Source organism: Aspergillus japonicus, assembly GCF_003184785.1.
Source record: "Aspergillus japonicus CBS 114.51 unplaced genomic scaffold BO86scaffold_16, whole genome shotgun sequence".
In the NCBI taxonomy this organism is placed as follows: Eukaryota; Fungi; Ascomycota; class Eurotiomycetes; order Eurotiales; family Aspergillaceae; genus Aspergillus; species Aspergillus japonicus.
Window position 1 is genome coordinate 120,292 of NW_020291653.1, and position 13,173 is coordinate 133,464.

General features: G+C 52.0%; 3 protein-coding genes across 3 annotated transcripts; 1 reads left to right on the forward strand and 2 right to left on the reverse strand.

The window, feature by feature from the left end:
- Nucleotides 1-685: 685 nt before the first annotated feature.
- On the forward strand, nucleotides 686-5,350 carry BO86DRAFT_310004 (putative anucleate primary sterigmata (ApsB); the record flags this gene model as incomplete). Its single annotated transcript, XM_025667840.1, has 3 exons — nucleotides 686-2,656; nucleotides 2,723-3,361; nucleotides 3,443-5,350. Coding segments are annotated over 3 exons (4,518 nt in total), but the record flags the coding sequence as incomplete, so codon positions are not given.
- Nucleotides 5,351-5,603: 253 nt separating this feature from the next.
- On the reverse strand, nucleotides 5,604-7,090 carry BO86DRAFT_58365 (nicotinate-nucleotide diphosphorylase (carboxylating)). The gene is made up of 3 exons (XM_025677488.1): nucleotides 6,846-7,090; nucleotides 6,723-6,778; nucleotides 5,604-6,616 (listed from the first exon to the last, which is right to left on the reverse strand). Exons 1-3 carry the CDS (start codon nucleotides 6,999-7,001, stop codon nucleotides 5,857-5,859), a joined length of 972 nt encoding a protein of 323 aa, XP_025528904.1. The 5' UTR covers nucleotides 7,002-7,090; the 3' UTR covers nucleotides 5,604-5,856.
- Nucleotides 7,091-9,250: 2,160 nt separating this feature from the next.
- BO86DRAFT_388215 (aldose 1-epimerase) lies at nucleotides 9,251-10,722 on the reverse strand. Its single transcript, XM_025671800.1, has 2 exons — nucleotides 10,058-10,722; nucleotides 9,251-9,964 (listed from the first exon to the last, which is right to left on the reverse strand). Exons 1-2 carry the CDS (start codon nucleotides 10,555-10,557, stop codon nucleotides 9,466-9,468), a joined length of 999 nt encoding a protein of 332 aa, XP_025528905.1. The 5' UTR covers nucleotides 10,558-10,722; the 3' UTR covers nucleotides 9,251-9,465.
- Nucleotides 10,723-13,173: the final 2,451 nt, after the last annotated feature.

Genomic DNA, 13,173 nt, shown 5'->3' on the forward strand with positions numbered 1-13,173 from the left:
TTATACCCTTATTTCCTTGCAGTTGCTAAGTAGTTATGCATTCCAGTTGCTTTGGAAGCCGTGTTCTCCTGCACTCTTCATCTCCTCCTCTGCCTTTATTCTTTTACCTTCATTAGAGAATTTTTTTCTATTACCGCTATCAATTTCCTTTTCTTTTCTTTTTCTTTTCCTCTTTTTTTCTTCTTCTCTAGATTAGCACATGATGAGGGTTGAATTTGTTGGACAGCTATTAGAGAACTTTTATTTGTATTTATTTTTTTTACTCTTTTCTTCTCTCATGCTGGTGGTTTTATCCAGTCGCTTAGAATAAAATCCGAGATCAACTCCTCAACTGCTCAGGGTATTATAAGTATTGTAAATGTGTTGTACAGTATCTGGGAGGTACCACCTATTTTCCTTGTTGCTGTTGTTGCTGTTGTTGCTGGACCCGGGCTTGGCAGCCTAAGGTGTCCATTCACCACCCAAACAGTAAATACAACACAGAAAGTTAAGGCATCATCTGGTCCCAACCTTCACTTTCCAACTGCTCCGCGCCTAGCCAACCTCCCTTTCCTCGCTCCTACTCCTCCCAGGTCTGCTTCACTCCTATGTACCTTATCATATCATCTCTTTACAAAAATATCACAAAACCTTATGCGATCACATCCACCAATCTGAAAGTTCCAGCCCCCCCCCCTTTCAAAAGCGTGGGGGAATCTGCCCTCAAAACACAATGGATACCATCGGCTCGGGCGGCGAAGCTGATCGCATTGACACTGACACTGACAAAGCACCATCTCATATGATCAATCAGCCCAACCCTGCGATTGTTACATCTTCCGCGCGACAGCAAGAACCCGATGATACAACCCTTTCTCTGCCCCCTCTGCCCGATAATGACGACAGTAGCCTACTCCTGTCGAGCGAGGATGGCGACCACGACCGTGTCGAGGACCAGACCTTTCTCCAGGAAAACGAAATGCGGAGACGACTGATGGACATGGAGTCAAGTTTTTTACCTGACCCTTCGACCATTCAAGCCACAACAACACATCGAACCATCGATGCTGATGATACTTCCATGGTTGAAGCGCATCGCGGTGATGCCCCTGGTACTTCCGGTCCGGAAAATTCTCAGCTATCCTTTATGGTACCGGATGAGTCAAATGTTGACATTACATCGGTCGGCGACGAGGTTCCAATTCCGCAAACCCCTAGTCCGCGTTCCGAAGAGGCCGACGATGAAGCCATGGACGCGACATCCGCAGCTTCTTCCGAGAAGCACGTCGACAATGCTACAACCCAAATTGAGGGAACACACTCGTCGCCTTCGGCGGCGGCAGCTCTTAGGACAGCCAGCAGGAATCCGACCGCCTCCTCGGAAGATCCTCGAGATGCCAACCAAACCTCTATGGGTGTCATTCAAAGAGAGCACTTCTCCCCACCCGAGCCCAACCAGTTGCTGCAGTCAATGGGGCAGAATTCTCACAGCGAGCCGCGCAACTTATCACCTGGGCCATCGAGGTTCTTCCCCGAGAACAGCGGCGGGGACGCAGAAGCGATCTCGCGCGCAAGCAGTCGCAGAAGTAGTAGGCCAAAGTATCTGGCCAGCCGCCAGTCGGCACATCGGCTTTCATACTCATCGGTCACAAGCACCGGCACAGAGATAACAAATAGCGACGCGACATTGGGTGCTGACTATGCCCTTCAATCGGGCGGTGCAGCACCTGGCATGACGAGTAGCATCCAAGCTGGTCAGCGCAACACACTAGCCCGATCGGTGAGCTTGGGCAGCATGGCTTCAGGCATTTCTGGTTACAGCGATGATAATGTCTTTGATCGTAAAGGGCCCAGTGGAACTACAGAAGGGGGTCTCCACACTCTCAACGAGGAAGACGGGCCCTCAAGGTCGCGCCCAGGATCATCTTCCCAGCACCATCACACCTATCAGCCTGCAAATCATGTATCTGAGCAACCGAGTGCCCAGGAAGCTGCAGAGCCCATGACACCGAAGGCTAAACACCGCAATAACAGCTTCCCCACGGATACAGCTATTGCCGAACGTATCAAAGATGTTCAGATCCCAAGCACATTCGTCAAGCAATTTAGGGAGGATTATGGCAGCCGTGCACTGTCCCCGGACAAACGTACAAGCACCACTGCCGGCTTCACGAAGAGTGGTCGTACCATGACCCTCAAGGAGCAAAGTAGTACCATCGACCGTCTCTCAAAGGAGAATTTTGATCTGAAGATGAGAATCCACTTTTTGAATGAAGCCTTGAACCGGCGCTCTGAGGAAGGCATCAAAGAGATGATTTCCGAGAATGTCGAGCTGAAATCAGACAAGTTGAAATTACAGAAAGACAGCCAGCACCTGAAGCGGAAAGTCCGTGAGCTTGAAAAACAGCTGAAGGACCAGCAATCAGACAAAGAATCTATGGTTAATCACGACCCTGACGGCTCCGAAGATGAAGACCGAGATGCAGCACAGGACGAAGAGATACTATTCTTGAGGGAACGGATAGAAACCTACGAGCTAGAGATTGAGAGGTTCAGGTCAGAAAGCATCGTGCGTGAGAGCGAGAAGAGAAGACTTGCTGAGATGGTGAAATCACTCAGCGATGGAAGGAGCGAGGGAAGGCCCATGGGATCAGACGTGGGAGCAAGGGAAGAGAGGGTCAGTCCATGTTTACTCTGCGGGCAGCTTCTTCGAGGTCAACCCTACTGACGTTTCAAACTCCAGGATATGTGGAAGGACATGCTCGAGGCCGAGGCCGCAGCACGTGAACAAGCCGAGGAGGAGAACAAGAGATTACGGGAGGAGGCCTTGCGCCTGAGGACCGAGATGATGAGCTTCCCACTGGCCTCCGCGCGGCCTGGGCAGCGGGACTGGGTTGGATCGGTGGCCTCATACTCAGCCGCTTCTGAAAGAGATTTCGTTCGGAATGCTAATACTGGGAGCTCCTCCAGTTCCACACTGGTCATGGAACTGGAGCTCCTGAAACAGGAGAATGCAGAGTTAAGGAAGGAAGTGAGCGCGCAAACCTCGATGCTTACATCTCGGAACCGGGAGAAAGAGCGTCTATACCAGGAGATCGAAGAACTAAAGTTAGGCCATTGCCGCGACGGTAGTCGATCAGTGGCGGGCGATAGTATATTCGATCGCTCGGCATCTCGAGCCCACGGTAGGCCTTCGTCCCGTGCTAGTGATGGGACAGGTCAATCTCCAGGCGACGAAGCAGAGCGAGAAGATTTAGAAGTCCGGATTGGGGAATTGCGTGACCAGGTCTCGGCCTTAAAGCTCGATAACCAGGCTGTTCGGGAGCAAGCCGAGGAGTACCTTCGAGAATTGGAGGCTGTTGACAAAGCTTACCAAGCAGACGTAGACCAAGCAGATGAAGAAATCGAGACTCTGACTCAGGAGCGCGATCAGGCCTTGCAGGAACGTGACCAGGCTTTGCAGTTGGCTGAGGAACGCAATGAAGCTTTTCAACATCTGAGATCCGAAGCCCAGGAGGAGATAGACACTGTTGGGGAGGAATTAGATCAGAAGGTGGAAGAGTGTCAACAATTGAACGAGGAACTCAGGGTGCAAGATGAAAACCTAAGAGCTTTGCAGGCCGAAATGCGTTCGGCAAGTGAAGGTATTATTCGGCTGGAGGAGGATGCGCAGAACAATCTGCAGCGATATAAGGCCGTTCAGCAGGAACTGGAAGACTGCAACCGTGAGATGGAGACTCTGGGGAAGAGTCTGTACGAATCAAACACCAAGGTTCAGCGACTAACGGTTCAAATTGAGTCGAGTCAAAACGAGATTGCGTTCCTTCGGGAAGAGCAGGACGGCGATAAGATCAGGATTGGAGACCTCGAGTCGGAGCTCAAGACATACAGGCTGGCACTTCAGAGTGAAAAGGACAAAGCTAAGGAGCTAGAAGAGCGTCTGGCCGAGGAGCGACACCAACGGGAAGTTGTGGGCAACAGGGAGAAACAAGAGGTCCAGCGCATTATCAATGAGCTCAATCGTGAAGCGTCTGCAGCTAAGGAAGAGGTGCGCAAGCTGAGGAAGAGCCTCTCGGCACAGGAGATCGACACGAATACGTGGAGAGAGCGGCTGATGGACTTGGAGAACAACCTGCGTGAAACGCTGGGTGATCTGACCGGCAGTCGCTCTAGCCTCATTTCCAACATCATGAAATTGCAGAAGGAACTCGAATCGACTGCCCTAGAACTTGAGAGTACCCGCTCCAAGCTCGATGAGAAGGAGTCGTTGTTGCGAAACAGGGATGCGCTACTGGAGAGCCATGGTCTGGAGTCACGTAAATTGGCCGAGCTTCTTGATCGCGAACGCCAGGCTCGCCGCGCCGACAAGCAGTCATTCGATCAGGCCCTCAAATCACATCACCAGGCGTCCCGGACCATCACGCAGAACAACTCGCGCATTTCGGACCTTGAAAATGCACGGAATCAAGATCGAAAGCGCTTCACGACTATTGAACAACAATTCAAGGACCAGCTAAGCGAGAGGAACGCCATGCTCTTGACGATCTGGAAGCGTCTGTCCTCGATGTGCGGGCCGGATTGGGCTCACTCCAACAGCCTGATCAATGGCAATCTGCCTAGCCAGGAAGTCATCGGAAACATCCTATTTTGGCCCGGCTTCAGCCGCAACCTTTTGCTTGCTGTCAAAACTCTGGAGAACGTGGTTCTGGGGTTCAAGGCTCGCATCAAGGGCGTTGAGCGCGATTTAGCCAAACAGTATCAGTCGTTAGAACACACTTTCAGCCTGCGAGTTAAGAAACTGGATCGTCTGGAAGAATCGATGATGAACATGCGCGCGCAGCAACACAACCGCAGCCTGTCCGGAGTGTCTCCGGAGACCGCTAAGCTCCGTGGAGAAAACCGGCTCCTGAAGGCCGAGCTTAATCTGCTACAGTCTCATTCGCGCAGTCGGGGGTCGACGTTGGCCGAGGCCACAGACGGTGCCCTTGTACACGGCTCGCGCCCCCATCCGCTAGCGGCCGACCCCGCCAATAGTGAGAGGTGGATCCAGCGGCTGCGTGAACTGGAGAAGAGACTTAAAGCCGAACGGGAAGCTCGGATCTTGGACCGCAGCGGGGCGCGCAAGCGTCTCGAGGAGCGTGACGCAGAGAACCAGCGACTGCGCGCTCAGCTGGAGAGACGGCGTCTACATCACGACGTGTCGACTAGGACATCATCGCTTGACGGCGATGGCGGCCGCCCTATGCGCGTGCCAGCTCCACGGCAGCTCGATAGTTCTGACCCCGGCACGAGCGACGGGTACGAGCGCCATCGCGACGACGAGCCGAGTTCAAGTGGGGAGGAGGGCATCTACGTTGATATCGAGGTGTAGGCTTGCTTGCTACCAGCCAGCCGTCTTTTTTTCCAGTTTTCAGTTTCCAATTTCCAATTTCCCGCATCCCCTTCCTTTCTTGAATGACCATCCATCGTTATCTTGTTTATTATTCCCCCCTCGCAAATGTTCTGCTCATTCAACCCAGCCTGCTGATAGCGATGTAGTATATTGTTTCGGTCCTCTGCGTGTGTGTGTACCAGATACCCTCTCTCTTTTGGATTTTATTTCTTTGTTGGCGCATGATTTAGACACGTGGAGCACTGTTGATTTGGAGCAAAGTTGAACCAGAGAAGGTGGCCGGCAGAAAGTAAAGGGGCGAACGGTGAAACGGGAGATTTCTGAATGATTGAAGGTGCAAGAAATCTGGCCGGTAACAACAAAAAACGATTGAGACATAAATCATTAGTCCCAGTCTACAAAGATATACAGTACACAACGTAGCATCGTAAGATCCCAACTTTCTCCCCTCCTGGCGGCGCAACACGGCACCGACCGCAACCAACTCACCGCAAAGAGACCTTCAAAGAGAAGTCCACGATGCCGGTACCCTGATGAATAGAGCTAGTGGACAAGATGTCGACGTCGGGACAAGCATACAGCGCAGCATTCTCCTCCGTCAACCCACCACTGACCTCAATCAAAAACTTCCGCTTACCCGCCCAACCCGCCTTGAGCTGCCGCGCAGCCTCGCGCACACCCTCGGGCGTGAAATTGTCCAGCATGATCACGTCCGCCCCGGCGGCGATGGCAGCATCCGCCTCCTCGAGATCCCGCACCTCGACCTCGACCTTGGTCGCGAAGCCCCCGACGGCCTTGGCGGCGTCGACGGCGCGTGGGATAGCGGCCGCAATGGACGACGAGGCGCCCGCGCGGTCCCCGACCCCGCCGTCGGCCGCGGCCCGATTGTTGGCACAGGCCCAGACGTGGTTGTCCTTCAGCATGGTCATGGCGCTCAGGTCATGGCGGTGGGGGTCGGCGCCGCCCACCAGGATGCCGTACTTCTCGACGACGCGGAAGCCCGGGGTGGTCTTGCGGGTGCCGGCCAGGGTGCCGGTCCAGCCCTGGGCGCGGACGGCGGCGACCAAGGCGGCGGACTTGGTGGCAATGCCGGAGCAGCGGGCGAGGATGTTCAGGGCGACGCGCTCGCCGAGGAGGATCTTGCGGATGGGACCGCGGACGGTGGCGCAGTGGGTTTTGATGGGGTCGGCGGTGGTGGTGGTGGTGGTGGTGGTCAGGGAGCCTTCGGGAAGATGCCACTCTACTCTGTTGCATTGGGTTCAATTGTTGGGGATGATCATCAGTGGGGTAGGGTCTTGTCGATTGGTGGGGTGTGGGTATGGTTGAAGAGGAGGACAAGGTATAGACGTACGTGCATCCCAGTTGCGCAAAGACTTCATTGAAGAACGGAACACCTGCAATGATCCCCTAGACCAGGAGCCTACGTCAACGGAAAGAAACAGAAAGGGAGGAAGGGGAACAGCCGACTACATACTTTGCTCTTGCCTAGTAAGCGGGCCTCGCCCTCCGATTCCCCGACGACGAAGCCGCCATAGTCGAAGCTGGGACAGTCCTCTTCCAACCAAGCGCTGATGAGGCGCTTGTAATTCCCGGGAAGGAGATGACTGAGGTCACCGTATTTGGCAGCCATTGGAGTCTTTGGGTGTCGTCTCGGGAGGTTGAGGATGGAGGGGAGGTGGAAGATGGAAGGAGATGCAGGAGATGCAGAAGGAAGTGGTCGACGGAACCCCACGCGGGGCAAGCAATTTCCTCGGGTGCTTCCGGGGAAGGGCAGGAGAGAGGGGGGCAGATGAGTCAGGATTTATGTAATCACTCACTCTTATCATTGTGTTGTACGCAGTACTGTAGTACGGAATTATGTACAGTACTCTGTACTTCCAGAGCAGAGTTTTCAATATTCCATATTGCCCGAAACGTGTAAGGGATTGACAGTATACGAATCAGCAGATACTGTCTCAAGATACCGAATATAAATTGTCTACCTCTAGACCACTCCCGTACGCGTGCGTGTCTAACTTCGAATACGAACACGAGGTTGCTACGTCGACCCGTGGATCCTTTCTCTGCCCCAAGAGATGATGACATCTGTCAACACAAGAACGAAGGAGATTAGTGATCCCAGAGCTCAATGCTCTGCCAACTCACAAATAAGTTCGACAAGTGTTCATTCTCACCTGACTTTGCTGCATAGGAGCTGTGAACAATCGCTGACGTCAAGGACCACTTGTTAGTTAAGTTACAATCGACTCTCTATTACTAGCTATTTCTTAGGCAGCAGGATTGTATTGGAAAAGGAAGAGGGAAAAAAAAAAAAAAAAAAAAAAAAAAGATAAAGAAAAATCAACAAAACAGTAAATGAGAAAAGGACGGGTCGATGGGCTGTCTCGCCTTTAAGGAATGCGTAAACCCGCTATTGTAATCAGATGTAAGAAAGAATCCTTTTCTTACACCAACTTAGCTTGTTGCAAGTAGCCTAGTACTGTACATATAAGTATGTGTCGAGAGGATGAGCTCACACTTCTGGCTGGGATCAGGCATCAGTACCAGCAACTGGGTCTGTCCTCCACCGTCCATACGCTTATGTGGGGTAAACTAGGTTCAGTTTGTACGGAGTACGTAGTCAATCAATGCCAGAATCCTCAGGTCGCAGGCAGATGCAGCTGTGGGTTGTGCAAGTGCATAGTATAGTGTTATGCAGGACCATGCGGTTTTCTCCCTCCAAGCTGCATGAGGTCGTGTGATGACTAGATGGCCGTTGACTAGTATGGAATGAACTTGGCCAGCTGTGAATCATAATACTTTATGCTGTACATAACTTGGATAACCTGGGCAATGCGCAGTCCAGCTTAAGTAAGGCATCAGTGATCCGCACGCCAAGCTTTTGCCCGGGACTGGAATGTTTCCGTCTCCCGCGCTTTCGGCCTCCGAAGTAAAAGTTCCTGCACGGTAAGTACTGTACAGTTCCCTCAATCATCCGTATTTCCGGCAAACACATGCGGTTTTTTTGCATTCGAGATTTCCGATGACAATACCAATGTTATTACCACAGTGACAGGACTCTCCACACTGATGTACACTTATGTACTCCATACAGTACTGTATTGTACAGTAATAGTTGAGCTCTTGGCTGCAACGAGCCTGTACATAGTTGTATCAAAATACTTATAAGCATGAGAAAGAATCTCAAGTCACCCTAGTCACTGAGTGTGTACATGATGCTCGACACAGCATGGCGCATGCAAGAACGAGCAGAAGAAGCAGACCTCTTTACCAGACTTTGCATTCAATCATGAATCATCCTCTTACCTCCCGCGTAGTTAATCAATGCTTCTAGTGAGATTCCAGAATTTCTTGGCGCCTCGATTGAGCGATTTTTTTTTTCCCTGTCCCATGATCCATCCCATCCAGCCCATCGACCAATGTGCCCCCCCCCAGTGGAAAGAGAAAGAGCGAGACTACGAGAGTTCCGAGGGGCCGAGAGAACTCCCCAGGGTTTCAGAGATGTCAAAGAAACTTTTCTCTACCACGACTTTTTCCCGTGTTGAGTATCATTTGACGGGAGTAGGCTAACTCACTCAGGTTCGACTGTAGATCATGTAGGCGTGCCATTGAAGCTAGTATCATTCACCCTCCAAATGAAGGAAGATGGGAACTTTGGCCTCTCGTGAGGCCTTTTCGCCTGGTCTTTCCTTCTTCCCTTGCTCAGGTCTGGTGGAGTCGGGTTCCCACTACAGAGATCCATTCTTCCAGACCCACGCTGGTTCGGATACATATCACGGTGATAAAGGGTAAATCGGCACACACAAAACACCAACCACCAGGGATGTCGGCCAACGTAGCGAAAAAAAAAGAAAAGAAAAGAAATTTGATTTCCATTGTGAGAAATTGAGCGGAAATTGTTCCGCACCTGAGGACAAATTACTCGTTACGTGTACGGACAGGCACTGATCGGAGTGTAAGATGCCGAGATCCAAGGCCCAAGTGCAAATCTACCACAGGTCAAAGGTCAATAGCGACAATCGATCAACCGATCAGTGGTCTGACTGGCCATCGAACCTAAACCCCATTCGTTCCATCTCCATTGCCGCGGCAGTTCAGCGCGGGTCTCTCCATGCCTTATAGGTAATCTTGCTGCCGTACTGAGCTCCCTTCTTCAGGACCACCGTGTGCCGCCAGGCTGGTTCGTTGACTGCGTTCACAAAGCGACTAGGCTCGATGCAAAACCCGGCAAATGGCCCGCGGCTCGGGTTCCCTTCCGTGGCCGGCACGTCGATGCCCTGTCCCGTGTAGAATTGGAATGCAGGCTCCGTGCTATACACCTGCAGGTTCAGACGCGAGTCCGGGTGGCGGAAGTCGGCCTGCAGCTGGAGGGGCTGTCCGCGTGTATCGAGGGGCACCCGGGCGATCTCGCGTTCCATCACGAAGATATCGTCGAACTGATTTTCGGGCCCAAAGGTGAACTCTTTCGTCACCTGGCTGGGATACGGTTCGATTGGGCCGCGAGGGATCCCACCCTCGAGGGGCAGGTAATCTTGTGTCGACAGCTTGGCGATAGTCCCTTCGGTGGTTGCGCCGCTACCTAAGTTGAAATAGCTATGCTCCCGCACACGTTGGTCAGATACAGTGGACTCAATGGAGGGCAGCACACCCCCCCTTCCCTCCCCTCAGGTGATAGTGCCTGCATACCTGTGGTTGGTCAGGTTGATGACAGTCTCCTCGCACTCATCGCCCACCAATTCGGCCTCATATTCGATATCCAGCACGGATCGGGTGATGTTACCCTCCTTCTCCTCGCTGACCGTGTAGAAGACCTTCAAGTCCACCGTACCCGGGTACCCGGCCTCGTTGTGAAGACTCCGATAGGTGTAAAGCAGGGTTTCCTTGCCATGCCGCTGCAGGACGGTTGGGCCCTCGAAGTTGCGTCGGCCCCAGCCTTGACTGCCGCCATGCAGGGCATTGGGGGCATCGTTCTGCTCCAGTTGATATTCACGGCCATTGAGATTGTGGATGATTCCGTCCTTGATCCGATTGGCCACCCGGCCAATGTTGGCACCGAACCAGGGACTGTTGTGTTCCTCGTATAGCTTCTGGGTGGTGAATCCCTGGACTATGTTTTGACCCCCCACGTTGAATTCCTGGATGATGGCGCCCAGAGAGGTGAATTTGACGGAGGTATTGTCGCCCATATTGTCGATTGTTCTCGGGCGATCAAGTAGACTTTCGGAAGTAATTGTTGCTAGTCAAGGCGAAGGTCAACTGAAAAAAAGGAGAAAGATTAGGACACGTATAAGCTTCGCATGGCCCACGAGATTAGAATAAAACCAAGTCATTTGAACCTTGAAAGGGCACCCACATTCGTTTACCCCGCAATTGCCTGTTACTTGGCGGGAGAGTACGGAGTACAGTAAGTGAGACCCTGTGGCTCAAAATTGCTCAATGGAACGTTTAAAGTGAGGACTCGCTGGGCTTGAGAGAACATTAGCCCCTCCTTATAATCATCTCAGATCGGATAAATAGCTCCACGAATGACGAAAGTCATTTGGCATAGAGCTAGTTTTCGAGGCGCTCAGTTCCTCTGACTCGAGAGAGGGGGAAACGGACACTGAGCCCAGACATTTAGGCTAAAACACCTTGTTTGGGTAATCTTCCGGGGAAAATGGGGTGCCTCAGGCAGAAGCATAAACAAACAAGCAAGCAAACAACCAACCAACCAACCAACCAGTTATGTGAGCAGCTAAAAGCTTAATCAGAGCACTCACGGCAGTAAATCATACGGTACGACGTTAGACAGGTATATCCAACCCAGGATGTTCTCCTCGCGTACTGTACTGTACTGTATGTCCTGTATGCACATATGAAGGACGGAGAGCGGCCAAACGCCAGCCTCGGGTCGGTCATGACGGAGTGCGTGGAATTCCGTGCCGAGATCACATCCGCTGAGTCACCGTGAGGGATGCATGCACAATTATCTGGAGCACTCAAGTAGGTAAGCTATGCGACGCTTGTTTGGGGAAAACCGCTGCATACGCTACTTCTAACATCTTGTGCCTCTGATATCATGGGGGCTCATTACCCTCTCCTGACTCTGAACTCCAGATTCACCGCCATATACATCGAGTACAGAATGTACTGTACCTTTACTGTAGAGTACTTGTGCACTTGCGGATTGCCGACTCGACATACGGCTGGCCCGTGCTACGGCAGCAGATATTAATCGCTCTGCCCACCTCGTTCGGTCAAATTGCCTGCAAGAAGGACTTGGGAGACTGCCAGTGGTAACTTACTCGATAACTTTCTCGTTAGCGTTACGCGCATGTTCAGACGGTTAATCGCGTATCCACCGATCCTAAATCCCGTCTTCACCCCGAAAAAGTCTGGGTTGTCTCTTGGTCTAGGTCGAGTCCTCCACCTTCTTCTACTTCTCCAGCCAGGCTGATTAATGATTCGGAAGCTTCCAGCGGCTCGGGGACTGGATTAGTCAGGACAATGAGAGTTGAACACGACCCAAAGCGGTAATCTCCGACCCCATCGCGGAATCGCTGCACTCGGGATGGAGCCCCTGGTCGGACATATCATCGGGCCTTTCTTTGCCTTTCTTTCTTTTTTTTGTTGGGCGGGGGCAGTTTCCACGTCTCCATTAATCATCTTACGGACTAAAGAACAGGAGTAGTCTGAGCCAGACTGTGGTACCTGAGTGGCCCAGGGGAACTGACGACAATCAAAATCGAGTAACCTCCACATTACCACATACTTACAGAATGCTCGAAGGCTTGAAGAGATGCCGCTTTTGCGTTCGATGAGCGCACCTGTGCGTACATAATACATCTAGAGCTCTATACAAGGAGTTGCCAAGGTGCCAACGCAGACCACGAAATAATCCTGAACAGATCGTGAGCCGACGAGCTGCTATGGATGAGAAGTAAAATACGGAAGTGTTTGCTGTCTATGCCGGTTCCAAACCCCGTTTGTGCCCTGGCAGTCAGTTGGGCCCTCCTCTACTTTTGACCCAATGCTCCAAAGGTAGTCTCCATCCATCAAGAGAACCCAGGCATGCAACCTTGATGGTGGAAGGTGGGTGCAGAACCTACTGGAGTAAGGAGCAAGAGAAATGGCCCAAAGGGGGAAAGGACAAAATCAGATTGTAGTCTGGAAAAACAAAAAGATGTCAGAGTCCAACCGACTAACAGCATAGTCTTATGCACATGGATCACGGACTTTGGGATGGATTATGGAGCCGGGGTGAGATTGAGAAACCTCCGTAATCCGGAAGTAAAAAAGTTTTCAAAACAAGGTTTTTGCAGGCATGTACATACAGTACACTCCATCGAATCGCCGGTATTGAGTGTAAAGCGGGTGGTCGGCATTATGGATTGAGCTTTCTTTTTCTCTCGTCTGGTTCTGTGACAGTTTCGGGATCGGAGGGACGAGACACACAGGCTGCTGGAAGATGGATGAAGCCGTCAAGCCAAGATCTCTCCCAGGAGTTCGCTTGGGCTGGGCTCCATCGAGAACCAAACTGTGTGCAGGTGTTAGCGGCTCCGTCGCATTGCTGGTGGGGACTGGACCCTCTCTTTCTTTCTTTTCTCATCATGATTCAACGCTGCACCACCAGTACTCCTCCCTCCATAGCTGGTGCGGGCCCCTGCCTGCATCAGAACAGCAGCATCTGGATGCAACCTTCAATTTGGGCGTAGAATTAGCTAGTCTGCACCTAATGATTCGGTCATTGGGAGCTACTGTGCAGTGCTGTACTGGCTTCAGTACCTTCGGAGGAAAGCCACGGAGATAAGAACGGGCTGACA

Coding starts and splice junctions, on each gene's coding strand:
- BO86DRAFT_58365 (XM_025677488.1), bottom strand. CDS start 7,001: ATGGCTGCCAAATACGGTGACCTCAGTCATCTCCTTCCCGGGAATTAC. Junction 6,779..6,845: donor GCTTACTAGGCAAGAGCAAA/GTATGTAGTCGG, acceptor CTCCTGGTCTAG/GGGATCATTGCAGGTGTTCC. Junction 6,617..6,722: donor TTTGCGCAACTGGGATGCAC/GTACGTCTATAC, acceptor CCAATGCAACAG/AGTAGAGTGGCATCTTCCCG.
- BO86DRAFT_388215 (XM_025671800.1), bottom strand. CDS start 10,557: ATGGGCGACAATACCTCCGTCAAATTCACCTCTCTGGGCGCCATCATC. Junction 9,965..10,057: donor ATCAACCTGACCAACCACAG/GTATGCAGGCAC, acceptor GCGGGAGCATAG/CTATTTCAACTTAGGTAGCG.